At 44.9% G+C, this 13,493-nt stretch overlaps 1 protein-coding gene across 2 annotated transcripts in view; it reads left to right on the top strand.

The window, feature by feature from the left end:
* The window catches only part of nbeal1 (neurobeachin-like 1), a 73,105-nt gene that overhangs the window by 47,876 nt on the left and 11,736 nt on the right, over window positions 1-13,493 (top strand). For both annotated transcript variants that reach the window (XM_060867488.1, XM_060867489.1), the window contains 16 exons: window positions 1,174-1,332; window positions 2,590-2,749; window positions 2,950-3,038; window positions 3,698-4,150; window positions 6,349-6,524; window positions 6,616-6,904; window positions 6,986-7,345; window positions 8,581-8,730; window positions 9,016-9,173; window positions 9,382-9,506; window positions 9,662-9,785; window positions 10,272-10,420; window positions 11,286-11,419; window positions 11,512-11,613; window positions 12,438-12,533; window positions 13,000-13,124. In XM_060867488.1, coding sequence (XP_060723471.1) covers window positions 1,174-1,332; window positions 2,590-2,749; window positions 2,950-3,038; window positions 3,698-4,150; window positions 6,349-6,524; window positions 6,616-6,904; window positions 6,986-7,345; window positions 8,581-8,730; window positions 9,016-9,173; window positions 9,382-9,506; window positions 9,662-9,785; window positions 10,272-10,420; window positions 11,286-11,419; window positions 11,512-11,613; window positions 12,438-12,533; window positions 13,000-13,124 — 2,849 coding nt within the window. The remainder of the gene's footprint in view (window positions 1-1,173; window positions 1,333-2,589; window positions 2,750-2,949; window positions 3,039-3,697; window positions 4,151-6,348; window positions 6,525-6,615; window positions 6,905-6,985; window positions 7,346-8,580; window positions 8,731-9,015; window positions 9,174-9,381; window positions 9,507-9,661; window positions 9,786-10,271; window positions 10,421-11,285; window positions 11,420-11,511; window positions 11,614-12,437; window positions 12,534-12,999; window positions 13,125-13,493) is intronic.

The raw sequence follows: 13,493 nt of genomic DNA on the forward strand, positions 1-13,493 counted from the left end.
TTAGGGTTAAACCTGGGCTTGGGTTAGGGTTGTTAGGGTTAGGGTTAAACCTGGGCTTGAATGGAGTCAGGGCCGTTCTCATACACATATGGAGGTGCTCATTAGTGACCCTGGAACCAAATTTAGTTTGGATTATGTTCATTGTAGAGAAAGCTGCCTCACAGTTGTATGTAGAGTCAAACATGGTCAGGATGTATAGGGCTACTTCCCTCAGACCTGGGAAAGCTGTCTCAGGGACGCTGTCTTCAGATTTGAGTGTTTGTTTGTTCAAAACCTTTGTTTTGTCTCATAATGTTTCACATTGCCACTTTTAATAAGTGCCCCGGTTTCTGAACATATGAGACACACTGGTTTAGTGGGAAGTGTGAACAGAAATGAGTCTGTCCATTCACCCGTCTGTTTCTCTCCCTTTCTCCATCTCGCTCGTCTGTTTCGCTCCATTTCTCCGTCTCACTCGTCTGTTTCTCTCCCTTTCTCCTCTACATGTATCGCTATCTTTCTTTCATGTGTAACTTTACTCTAATTCTCTCTCATCTTGCGCTGTTGAGTCGCAGTGTTTACTTCAGTAATGCACAGATTTGATTGGCTGAGCAGTATCACGTGGGATGACTTAACTTGCATGTAATTGGTCTGTGCGTTTCCACTACCACTATTGTAAAGATTGCAAAAGCTGCGCCGGTTAAAATAGAAGCGCCCGTCAAGTTTTACATCATAACCTTTTGTTTTGGCTCTAGGTCCGGGTCCTTATTGGACAGCTTCTGGGTCCAGACCCGGACCATCAGTTATGTACAGTATGATCTGGTGTTCGGCACATTTCTATTTACTAATCGAGCTTCATTGAGTAGAACACAATGAATCCACACATTTTATATACACTGTAGATTTTTAAAGTCTTGATCCTTCCTTAGTTCTTAATAATAAATTACAAAATCAATCCTAGTCATTTTTCCTCACATTAATCTTACCACAGTGCTGCTCACACCCATGAATCAGTTCTGAATCAGATTAAGATTATAGACTAAATCCCCCTCTCTACATCTGGATATATTTGGAGGTGACTGTACATTGAGAAAATAAGAGGTTGAGTTAGTTAATGCAATAAAATGAAGATGCTGTAAAACTGCTGAGGGATCAAGTGACTGTCATAAATGTCTTGTGTTTTGTGTGTTGTAGTTGTGTAGTATCTTTGAGCTACTGCTGAATCTTCTCCAGACGAGTGCATCATGTGATCAGCTTTTCTTGCTGCTGTTTGAACCAGGAATGGCCGATTCCTGCTACGCCCTGCTGCTCAACCACAAACACTCTGATCGCCTCCGAGAGCTCATTTTCAAGGTAACACACAAGTGTTTACATGTTTCACCGTCTAACACCTTTGTTCACCATCTTACCCCAACATTCAACACCTTACACCATTGTTCACCGTCTTACACCATTGTTCACCGTCTTGCACCATTGTTCACCGTCTTGCACCATTGTTCACCGTCTTACCCCAACATTCAACACCTTACACCATTGTTCACCGTCTTACACCATTGTTCACCATCTTAGCGCAACATTCAACACCTTACACCATTGTTCACCGTCTTACACCATTGTTCACCATCTTAGCGCAACATTCAACACCTTACACCATTGTTCACCATCTTAGACCATTGTTCACCATCTTAGACCATTGTTCACCGTCTTACACCATTGTTCACCGTCTTACACCATTGTTCACCGTCTTACACCATTGTTCACCGTCTTAGCGCAACGTTCACCGTCTTAGCGCAACGTTCACCGTCTTAGTGCAACGTTCACCGTCTTAGTGCAACGTTCACCGTCTTACACCATTGTTCACCGTATTAGCGCAACGTTCACCGTCTTAGCGCAACATTCACCACCTTAGCGCAACGTTCACCGTCTTACACCATTGTTCACCGTCTTAGCGCAACGTTCACCGTCTTAGCGCAACGTTCACCGTCTTACACCATTGTTCACTGTCTTAGCGCAACGTTCACCGTCTTAGCGCAACGTTCACCGTCTTACACCATTGTTCACTGTCTTAGCGCAACGTTCACCGTCTTAGCGCAACGTTCACCGTCTTAGCGCATCGTTCACCGTCTTAGCGCATCGTTCACCGTCTTACCCCATCGTTCACCGTCTTACCCCATCGTTCACCGTCTTACCCCCATCGTTCACCGTCTTACCCCCATCGTTCACCGTCTTACCCCCATCGTTCACCGTCTTACTCTGTTGTTCAGTATCTTACACCTATAAACACCATCACACACCAATATTTATCTTACACCAACATTCACCATCATACATAATCATTCACCCTTACACACCAGTATTTACCATCTTACACAAATCTTAATCATCTTACACCAGTGTTACACCAACATTCTCCATCACTCTCACCAATGTTCAACCATCACATATTCATTTATTGTGTAATGGGGATGTCAGTGTGTCTTCATGTTTGGTTGTGTTTACAATTCTATATTTGAAGATTAAAAGCTGTTACCTCATATTGACTTCAGGTGTGTGTGTCTGCGCGCGTGTGTGCGTGTGTGTGCGCATGTGTGCGCGTGTGTGTGTGCACAGCTGTTTGAGCGCATGCTGAGGTGTGACCGTGTTTATGAGAAGAGTAAGCAAAGGCTAAGACTGAGAGAAGTGGGCTACTCCGGCCTCACACTCCTCATACCTGACCTTCACATCACCCCAACCCTCGTCAAGTGCCTCCTAAACCAAATCCTCCACACAGGTCAGTGTGATCATTATAAACCTCTGTGCTTCACGTCTCTGATTATTTATATATATATATATGTATAGTCACATGAGACTCATATAGTCTCAGAAGGGCAAAGTAAAGAAGCGAGGAAAGGAAATTAAGAGGTGCACTTAAACGAATGAGACCTGCTCCTTGAGTGACTCTTATGCCCTTTTATGACCTCTGAATTATAGACACTGCGGTGAACTTTAAGGATCTGATGGCTCTTGTGCAGCTGACTCATCGGGCCGATCTGAGTGTGCGCATGCTCGTCTGCAAGAGGGTAAGAGCTGGGAGGATTCATTACTCTGTACATTCAACTAAATTACTCTATACATTAAACTAAACACCATAAATCTCTCCATTTTTCTTATTAATGTCAAATAAAAAATAGAGGCTGATGGAACTACTGTTTATAACCGTTATAAACACAAGTGCTAACTGGAATGACCTTGTTTAACAGACACTCCTTACCGTTAAATGAAAGTGACAGTGACGTGACATACGGCTAAGTAATGTGACCCATACTCAGAATTTGTTCTCCGCATTTAACCCATCCAAAGTGCACACACACAGCAGTGAACATGCTATGGCACCCAGGGAGCAGTTGGGGGGGTTCGGTGCCTTGCTCAAGGGCACCTCAGTCGTGCCTCAGTCGTGGCCGGCCCGAGACTCGAACCCACAACCTTACTCGAACCTCTAACCATTAGGCCACGACTTAAATGTAACTAGAAATGCAAAAAAACTGTTACCACACATTATTTATTTTAGATTATTTATAGATTTAGATTTATTTATAGATTATTTGTATTCTATTAGCTTTGTTTTGCATGATCTTCAGATATAAACTATTTAAATGCATTGTAGCCACACATTGTGTGTGTGTGTGTGTGTGTGTGTGTGTGTGTGTGTGTGTGTGTGTGTGTGTGTGTGTGTGTGTAGTTATATTCCCTGGTGCAGTCCCAGGCAGATGCAGCACTGCAGATTTCCCGTCAGCCATGTTGGCAGGACACACTAATCCGTGTGTTGGTGCGTAGCTGCAGCGGTGACTCTGGGTCCAGTTCAGGGCGGGGCGACACGGCCAGTCTGGGCAGCGTCGGCTCAAGTCGGGCAGAACTTCCTGTAAGTGTGGAGAGTCTGGAGGAGAACGGTGAAGTGTTGTCTCTGACTGAAACACCCAGTGAGACCTCACAGAGCGGGGGGCTGAGACTGGACCTGAGCCAGGTTCACGCGCTCGAGCAGGGAGACAGCGGGAGTCGGACTCCCTCACCACTGGAAAACACCAAGCCTTTTCCTGGTACAGCACCTGAACGAGAAACCACTTCCTCTCTAGGAGACGACAGCTTCCTGTTCAACGATAACGTCTCTCTGGGAGACTCTTTTAGCAGCACAGAGGTAAAATGTTGTAACTGGGTTTGTGTGGAATAACAGAAATTCATTCCATCCTCTCATGCACTTATACCATCCATCCATCTATACCTCCACCCTCCGAAACAATTGTCTATTTATACAACTACCTGTCAATCCATCTATTCGCCTGTCCTTAAACCACTCTCTTGTACAGAGGTGTGAAAAAGTGTTGGCCCCCTTCCTGATTTTTTATTTTTTTGCATGTTTGTCACACTATATTGTTTCAGATCATCAAACAAATTTAAATATTAGTCCAATAACACAAGTAAACACAACAAGCGGTTTTAAAATGAAGGTTTTTATTATTAAGGGTAAACAAAATTCAAACCCACATGGCCCTGTGTGAAAAAATGGTGAAAACATGGAACAGTGGTGAACTTTCCCCAGTAGTGGCCGACCAACCAAAATTACCCCAAGAGTGCAGCGATGACTCATCCAAGGTGCCACAAAAGACCCCACAACAACATCCAAAGAACTGCAGGCCTCACTTGCCTCAGTGACTCCACCATAAGAAAGAGACTGGGCAGAGTTCCTGCATGGCAGAGAACATAAAGGCTCGTCTCAGATTTGCCAGAAAACATCTTGATGATCCCCAAAATACTCTGTGGACTGATGAGACAAAAGTTGAACTTTTTGGAAGTTGTGTGTCCCATTACATCTGGCGTAAAAGTAACACCGCATTTCAGAAAAAAAACATCATGGTGGTGGTAGTGTGATGGTCTGGGGCTGTTTTGCTGCTTCAGGACCTGGAAGACTTGCTGTGATAAATGGAACCATGAATTCTTCTGTCTACCACTCACTCACTCACTCACTCACTCATTTTCTACCGCTTATCCGAAATACCTCGGGTCACTCGCCACTCGCCTATCTCTCAATCGTCATCGGGCATCAAGGCAGGATACACCCTGGACGGAGTGCCAACCCATCACAGGGCACACACACACACACACTCTCATTCACTCACGCACTCACACACTACGGACAATTTTCCAGAGATGCCAATCAACCTACCATGCATGTCTTTGGACCGGGGGAGGAAACCGGAGTACCCGGAGGAAACCCCCGAGGCACGGGGAGAACATGCAAACTCCACACACACAAGGCGGAGGCGGGAATCGAACCCCCAACCCTGGAGGTGTGAGGCGAACGTGCTAACCACTAAGCCACCGTGCCCCCCCTTCTGTCTACCAAAAAATCCTTAAGGACAGTGTGAGGCCATCTATTTGTGACCTCCAGCTGAAGCGGACTTGGGTCCTGCAGCAGGACGGTGATCCAAAACACACACATGCTTACACTTTGATGATCTGAACCATTAAAGTGTGACAAACATGCAAATAAATAAAAAAATCAGGAACGGGGCCAAGTGAAGACTTTTTCACACCACTGTATATCGTATCAATTTATCCACCCACTCTTACATTCCTTTCAGCTACCTGTAGATCCATCCATCCATTCACTCCTTTTATCCAACTTTCATTGCCCATCCATGCCTCTCTGTCTCTAGCAGTCAATCCATCCATCCATTCTTCTGTACTTTTCTTTTGTTTATGATTAAAGGTGGGGTCTCCGATATTTGAGAAATGCTTTCAGAAAACTGAGTCGGGACGACAAACTAAAAATTAAAACAAAAATCAAAACAAAGGTGTGGCCAATGAGCAGAAAGGGGCGTGTCTTGTCAATATGCGGCGGAGAAAGTGTTCAGTGCGCATGTGTGACATTAGCAGAAAGCGGTTTTAACATTGACATGGAGGAGGAGCAGGAAGTTGGTCACATATTCACAGATTGGAGTTTCCCGAGTCAATAACTCCTGAGCTAAACGCTGTTACTACACAAATAACACCTCTTTTCTATCGTAGTAATGTAGAGACGCAGCTACAACCGTGTTTTGTGTAGTAACAGCGTTTAGCTCAGGAGTTATTGACTCGGGAAACTCCAATCTGTGAACATGCGCACTGAACACTCTCTCCGCCCATATTGACAAGACCCGCCCCTTTCTGCTCATTGGTTACAAGTTTGTTTTGATTGTTGTTTTGTTTGGTGGCCTAACGCAGTTTTCAGAAGCATTTCTCAAATATCGGAGACCCCACCTTTAACAGAAACTACCAAGCATCAAGTGATTTCATTGTGTGTGTGCATGTGTTTGGGGTGTGTGTGTGTGTGTGTGTGTGTGTGTGTGTATATAGCGCACAGAGGAGGAGCTGGGGCGGATGATGTTAGAGATAGTGCTGTGTGTAATGTGGAAGGGAGTCTCTGGCTCAGATGATACAGCATGGCTTGAGAGGGGACAGGTGTTCTCTGCTCTCACCAAACTGGGCACAGCTAACGAGCTCCTGCTGCCTGTCGACCACATCAAACTCCGGTACTTCCATCACGTTCTGCTGCTTAGTTACTTAAAACTTTTTCTTGTATCTCTTTCTAACTTTCACTGTTCTTTGTGTTTGTGTGTGCAGTTTGTTAGAGCGGATGCTAGAGTGTGCTGTGAGTGATAATCGGGAGTGTTCTGCAGCCGTGTTGCCCGAGCACACGGAAAACGCGGTGCGTCTACTGCACGTGGTGCAGGACTTCCTGCAGGCCGAGGGGCTGGTAAACCCAGCACTGTGGAGCGAGAGGTTGCTGGAGGAAACGGTCACGCTGATGGATGGCCTCATGGTGTGGTACACTGCCGGAACACAGTGGCACCAGCTCTCGCAGCTCGGGCTGAGACTCTTGCTCGGGTTCATGGCGCAGCCGGACCCTCAGGTTAGTGTGCGTAGGGAACAGCACTCATCTCTAGCAGAATGGAAAAAAGTTTGAAACTGAACATGGTGATATGTGTGTTAGGTGTGTGCCATGGCAACAGCGAAACTGAACGGGATCCTACAGATGAAAACGGTGGAGTCTCAGGACGAGGCGTGTTTCCTGCTTGGCCGGGTCGAGTGCATTCTTCAGCGCTCACTAGGTGAACACAAGGAGACGGACGGGAGACGGAAGGAGGAAGCGGTGGATGGGAGAAGAAGGGAAGAGGAGACATACGCGTTCCTGGTTCCTCTGCTCCGAACACTCCTCTCCAAAGTGAACAAGCTGTTATACATGGAGCTGCACCTCCCCTTGCTCCCAAACTGCAACGGAAGCCCGTCATTCTTTGAGGACTTCCAGCTCTACTGCAGCTCACCTGAATGGAGGGTGTACCTGGACAAATATGTGAGTCTGTACGTGAGATGTGCTGTAGGTCAGACAGAGGAGTTCAAGGTGGAGGTGGGGATACATCAAGGATCGCCTTTGGGTACCTTCTTGTTTGCTATGGTGACTGACAGGTTGACAGACAGGATTCTCCGTGGACAATGATGTTTGCAGATGACATCGTGATCTGTAGTGAGAGTAGAGAGCAGGTGGAGGAACACCTGGAAAGGTGGAGGTCTGCGTTGAAAAGAAGAGGAATAAAAGTCAGTTGTAGTAAGATAGAATTCATGTGTATGAACGAGAGGGAGGGAAGTAGAACAGTGAGGTTACAAGGGGCTGAGGTCAAGAAGGTGCAGGAGTTTAAGTATGTGGCGTCAATCATCCAGCACGATGGGAAGTGTGGAAAAGAGGAGAAGAGGTGAGTGCAGGTGTGTTGGAGTGGGTGGAGAAGAGTGTCAGAAGTGTTGTGTGTGACAGAAGAGTGTCAGCAAGAGTCAAATGTGAAAGGTGTAGAAGACCGTAGTGAGAGCAGCTCTGCTGTATGGGTTAGAGACTGTAGCAGTGAAGAAAAGTTGTGAAAAAAAAAAAGGGGGGAAGTCGTGGCCTAATGGTTAGAGAGTCTGACTCTTAACCCTAAGGTTGTGAGTTCGAGTCTCGGGCCGGCCACGACTGAGGTGCCCTTGTGCAAGGCATTGAACCCCCCCAATTGCTCCCCGGGCGCCGCAGCATAAATGGCTGCCCACTGCTCCGGGTGTGTGTTCACGGTGTGTGTGTGTGTGTGTGTTCACTGCTGTGTGTGTGCACTTGGATGGGTTAAATGCAGAGAACGAATTCTGAGTATGGGTCACCGTACTTAGCCGTATGTCACGTCACGTCACGTCACAAGTCATGAGGCAGAGATGGAGGTAGCAGAGATGAGGATGTTGAGGTTCTCTTTAAGAATGACGAGGATGGACAGGATTAGGAACGAGCACATCAGAGGGACGGCTCAGGTTGGTTGTTTTGGGGACAAGGACAGAGAGATTAGATTGGGATGGTTTGGACATGTACAGAGGAGGGAGATGGTTATATTGGTAGAAGGATGTTGGAGATGGAGCTGACAGGTAAGAGGTCAAGATGGAAAAGCCCGAAAGTAGAAGAAGAAGAAAACCAAGTGCTTGAGTTCAACATTGGAATGTTTAGAGATACAGCAACTGGGCAGGTAAATGCAGTTTGGCATGTGGCAGGAGTGTAACTGCATCTGTTTCTGTCCTCAGATCATCCCGTACATGAAGCAGTATGAGATCGAGACCTTCAGTCAGGGGCATGAAAACATGGCTCTGTATTTTAAGGATTGTTACGAGGCCTTTATGATGAACTTGCACCGTCGCGAAAGGGAAAGAGGCGAGAGCAAGATTCGATTTCAGGTATCACGTACACTAGGACAACTTTTACTCGTCGATCAGTAATTTAAAAAAAAAAAGCCTGAAGAGAGAGAATTTTAAAAATCATCAATATGCGGTTAATAAGATTTAATCACCAAAACCTGTGTGTGTGTGTGTGTGTTTTATTTAAATGTTAAATGTGTGTAGAATTGATAAATGTTGATTTAAATAAAACACTGTGAAATGTAAAGTGTTGACACAAAGTTCTGACGAGTTGAAGTGGACAAGACTAGTAGGTAAACTAACCATTTTATTTAACATACACAGGACCAGTTTGTGGAGCCATTTAACCGGCGAGCTCGTCAGGAGAACCTGAGGTACAACAGTATGCTGAAGCAGATGCACACGCAGAACAGTGCCATCCTCAGGCAGTGGAAGGCAGCACGGCGATCCCTCCTGTGTGACAGAGGACCCTGGGCTAACAGGTCAGATTGTGTTTATTATTGTGTATTATTGTGTTTATCCTTCGTTTATTTGCCGATGGGGCTTAAGAGTAAAGAAAAAAGTTATTTTTATAAATCAATATATATGAGAGGATAAATACACAAAGGTTATTGAACATTGGAGGTATGATTATACGTACGTTACAGCCTGTGTGTGTGTGTGTGTGTGTGTGTGTGTGTGTGTGTGTAGGCAGCAGAAGGAGATGCACTGGAAATTGTCAAGTGCAGAGAATTACTCCCGTATGCGTCTGAAGCTGGTGAGGAACTACACCTTCGACCCTCACAGAGAAGCTAGCGCTCTGAGAGACAATCTGGGTAACATGCGCACACACACACACAGACACACACACACACACACACACACACACACACTCATGCATGAACCACTCTATATAAGCATGCTTTTTATTAATTGATTGTCATATTATTTAGTCTACGTGTGTGTGTGTGTGTGTGTGTGTGTGTTACAGGTGTGCAGCATAAGCAGGTGAACACGGAGTCTTTGTTGCTTGAAGCTGTGAAGCAGGTGAAGGTCAGCGACCTCGAGGATGAAATCCTAGAGCTGCCGGAGGAGGACCCAAGTGGGAACACACAGTGAGACAGACACACACACACACACACACACTTCAATCTATCCTTTCATCCAACCAGCCATCTCTCCATTATTACTTCCACCTATCAATCATTCATCATTTCATCCATTCATCTATTCATCAATGCCTCCATCCCTCCACCCACCCATTGATCTCTTCATTAATCCATCCAACCATCAATCAATCCATAGCTTCACCCATCAGTTCAACCCAGATTTATTCGTACACCCTTTTTAACAAGGGACATTGTCACAAATCAGCTTTACAGTACAGACATATATCAAATCATGCCATTAGATTCTATTAATCTATCAGTCCATTATTCCATCCATCAATAATACATCCTTCACCTTCTGATGGTCCACACACCATTGGTTAAGTTTCCATATACAAACGAAGGTACTAATCACACATAGAAACTGTGGGAGTGAAGATGCAGTTAATCACTAACACACACACTCTCTTGTTAAAAACCTCCTGCTCTCAGGGCAGATGATGAAGATGCAGGACAGAAGGAGAAGCTGGTGATGATGGAGGACTGTGAGCTGGTCACTGTGGTGGATGTTTATCCAGGTCGCCTGGAGATCACCAACCAGCACATTTACTTCTATGACAGCAGCACGGAGAAAGAGGAGGGTGAGTGTGTGTCTGTGTGTGTGTGTCTGTGTGTGTGTGTCTGTGTGTGTGTGTCTGTGTGTGTGTGTCTGTGTGTGTGTGTCTGTGTGTGTGTCTGTGTGAGTGTGTCTGTGTGAGTGTGTCTGTGTGAGTGTGTCTGTGTGAGTGTGTCTGTGTGAGTGTGTCTGTGTGAGTGTGTCTGTGTGTGTTTGTGTGTGAGTGTGTCTGTGTGAGTGTGTGGGTGTCTGTGTGTGAGTGTCTGTGTGTGTGTGTCTGTTTGTGTGAGTGTGTGTGTGTGAGTGTGTGTGAGTGTGTGTGAGTGTGTGTGTGTGTGTGTGTGTGAGTGTGTGTGTGTGAGTGTGTGTGTGTGTGTGTGTGTGTGTGAGTGTGTGTGTGAGTGTGTGTGTGAGTGTGTGTGTGAGTGTGTGTGTGTGTGTGTGTGTGAGTGTGTGTGTGAGTATGTGTGTGTGTGTGTGTGTGTGTGTGTGTGTGTGTGTGTGAGTGTGTGTGTGTGAGTGTGTGTGTGTGAGTGTGTGTGTGTGAGTGTGTGTGTGTGAGTGTGTGTGTGTGAGTGTGTGTGAGTGTGTGTGTGTGTGTGTGTGTGTGTGTGTGTGAGTGTGTGTGTGTGAGTGAGTGTGTGTGTGTGTTTGTGAGTGTGTGTGTGTGAGTGTGTGTGTGAGTGTGTGTGAGAATTGTATTAAATGTTGTAGAACATCCACAAAACACATAACGTACATTAAAGCAGCTACTAACAGTAACTGAAAGCTTTATCGTTGTCTGTTATGCAGCACTGACCCTAGAGACTCCTGAAATAACTCTGTGTGTGTGTGTGTGTGTGTGTGTGTGTGTGTGTGTGTGTGTGTGTGTGTGTGTGTGTGTGTTGCAGGTGTGGGACAGGATTTTAAATGGCCGCTGTCTCAGATCAGAGAGATTCACCTGCGCAGGTACAATCTTCGTCGCTCAGCCCTGGAGATCTTCCTGGTTGATCAGACAAACTACTTCCTCAACTTCAACAAGGAGGTCAGACACTTTTCCTGCTCCGTCCTAAACGTCACTGAGCTTCACAAATGATGACGTTCTCCCTCTCTGACCAGTTTATTTTTACCTGTCAGGTGCGTAATAAAGTCTACAACCGGATGCTGCTGCTCTGCTCTCTCTCTCTCCACGGCACTCGTTCACCCCAAGAGCTCCTCAAGGCCTCCGGACTCACCCAGGTCAGAGGTTAAAGATTACACAGCACATTCAACTGCCTCATCAGCCTTTCCTTTTTATTTATTTATTTATTTATTTTTAAATTGTGGTTGTCCATGACATCCAATAAAGTTACCATAAAGTCACAGAAAAGCCCATCCATCCATCCATCAGTCTAATATACTATTCATTTAGCAGTCACGTTATTTTTTAGTCTGTTATTCCATCCATTCATCTATCCATCCATCCATCCATCAATCCCTTCATCCTTCAGAATATTATTCCATTCACATACTCATCCATCCTTTCATCCGTGGTATGTTTATCTGTTGGTATGTTATTCCGTCCATCCAGCAGTCCCTTTATATGTCAGCACATTATTTCATCCATGCAAATATTCATTTATTCATCCAATCCATCCATCAATCCATCTATCCATACAATATTCCCTTCACCTCTCAATATATTCCACTCATCAGTCCATCCAACAATTCATCCATCTCTTCACTAAACAGTCCATCCATCTATCCATCCTTTCATCGCATCATCCTTCACTCCCATCCACCTTATACCTCCTGTTCATTTATCAGTGTCTTTCTACATTAATCCACTATTCCATCCACTCATCTGTCTCTTCACCTGCCCTTCTATCCTTCTACGTGTCTCTCTATCTGTTACGGCAGCCGTTCGTTCGCTCCATCACTTCCCATCTAAACACGTGCCGAGCAGAACAGAAGACACGAAGTTTCTTAAAACCTTTACGAGAGCAACATGACTAACAGTCCAACATTCAGCCCTAACTCTAACCTACTGTAGAAATCAATGGCTTTGTGTTTCTGTCTTTCAGAAATGGGTGAACAGGGACATCTCTAACTTTGAATACTTGATGCAGTTGAACACCATCGCAGGCAGAACCTATAACGATCTGGCTCAGTATCCTGTGGTACGCCTCTCACACACTTCCATCATTCCACATCCTCTGAGTTTAAACCATTTTTAGTCTTCTGTAGAAAACCCATCCATCTTATTTATTTATTTATTTATTTGTTTATTTTTTGAACACTTGCTGCATCTCAATTCATCTACTCTCCGTTCTAAATAGTATCCAGGATAAGAATTAGCGTGCCCCGAATCGGCGTATGATGAAATGAGTATTCCGGAGATGCCCTGATTGTCTCCTGTTTCCTTGTGTGTATTATATTGTAATATATGCGCAATAATGAATGAAGAAATGTTCAAATGTAATGAGGATGTTTACAGCGACAGTGTGCGTTACTAGGCAACAGCATTCTCTTACGTTAAGTTACGTGACGTGTCGATATGTCCCAGACCATGACACACGCCATCACCAAAATAGTACATACTTTTATTGCTCTGTGTGTGTGTGTGTGTGTCTGTTGTATTCTCAGTTCCCATGGATTCTGTCAGATTACAAGTCAGATGAGCTGGACCTGTCCGACCCGCGAGTGTTCCGCGACCTCTCCAAACCCGTCGCTGTGCTTAACGAGAAAAACGCCAAAGCGGTAAAAGAAAAGTAAGTTTCGGGTTCTTTCTCTCGATCTCCTTACTGCTTTCATAATTAGAACACTTCGATCATTGCAACACTATGCTAATTGTAATATGGCGGTAATTTTATCGCTGTTGTGATTATGACACGGCGTTGTGATAAATTACAGTAATAAACAAATCAGATATCTGAGGACTTTCTGTTACAGGAAAATGCTCACAAAGAGATGTGATAAAAACTCATTTTTTTGTTACCATACTCAAAGTTATCGGGTTATTTTTCAATAAATGCATTTTTTTTAAATGACTCGCAATACTACAGCAGTTTGTCAACCATCACAATGTCATACTGTGTATTTGTTTAGTTCCTGTCATCACTTGCATTGTTAGCAGCTAA

This window comes from Tachysurus vachellii, chromosome 4, assembly GCF_030014155.1.
Source record: "Tachysurus vachellii isolate PV-2020 chromosome 4, HZAU_Pvac_v1, whole genome shotgun sequence".
NCBI classification, from domain to species: Eukaryota; Metazoa; Chordata; class Actinopteri; order Siluriformes; family Bagridae; genus Tachysurus; species Tachysurus vachellii.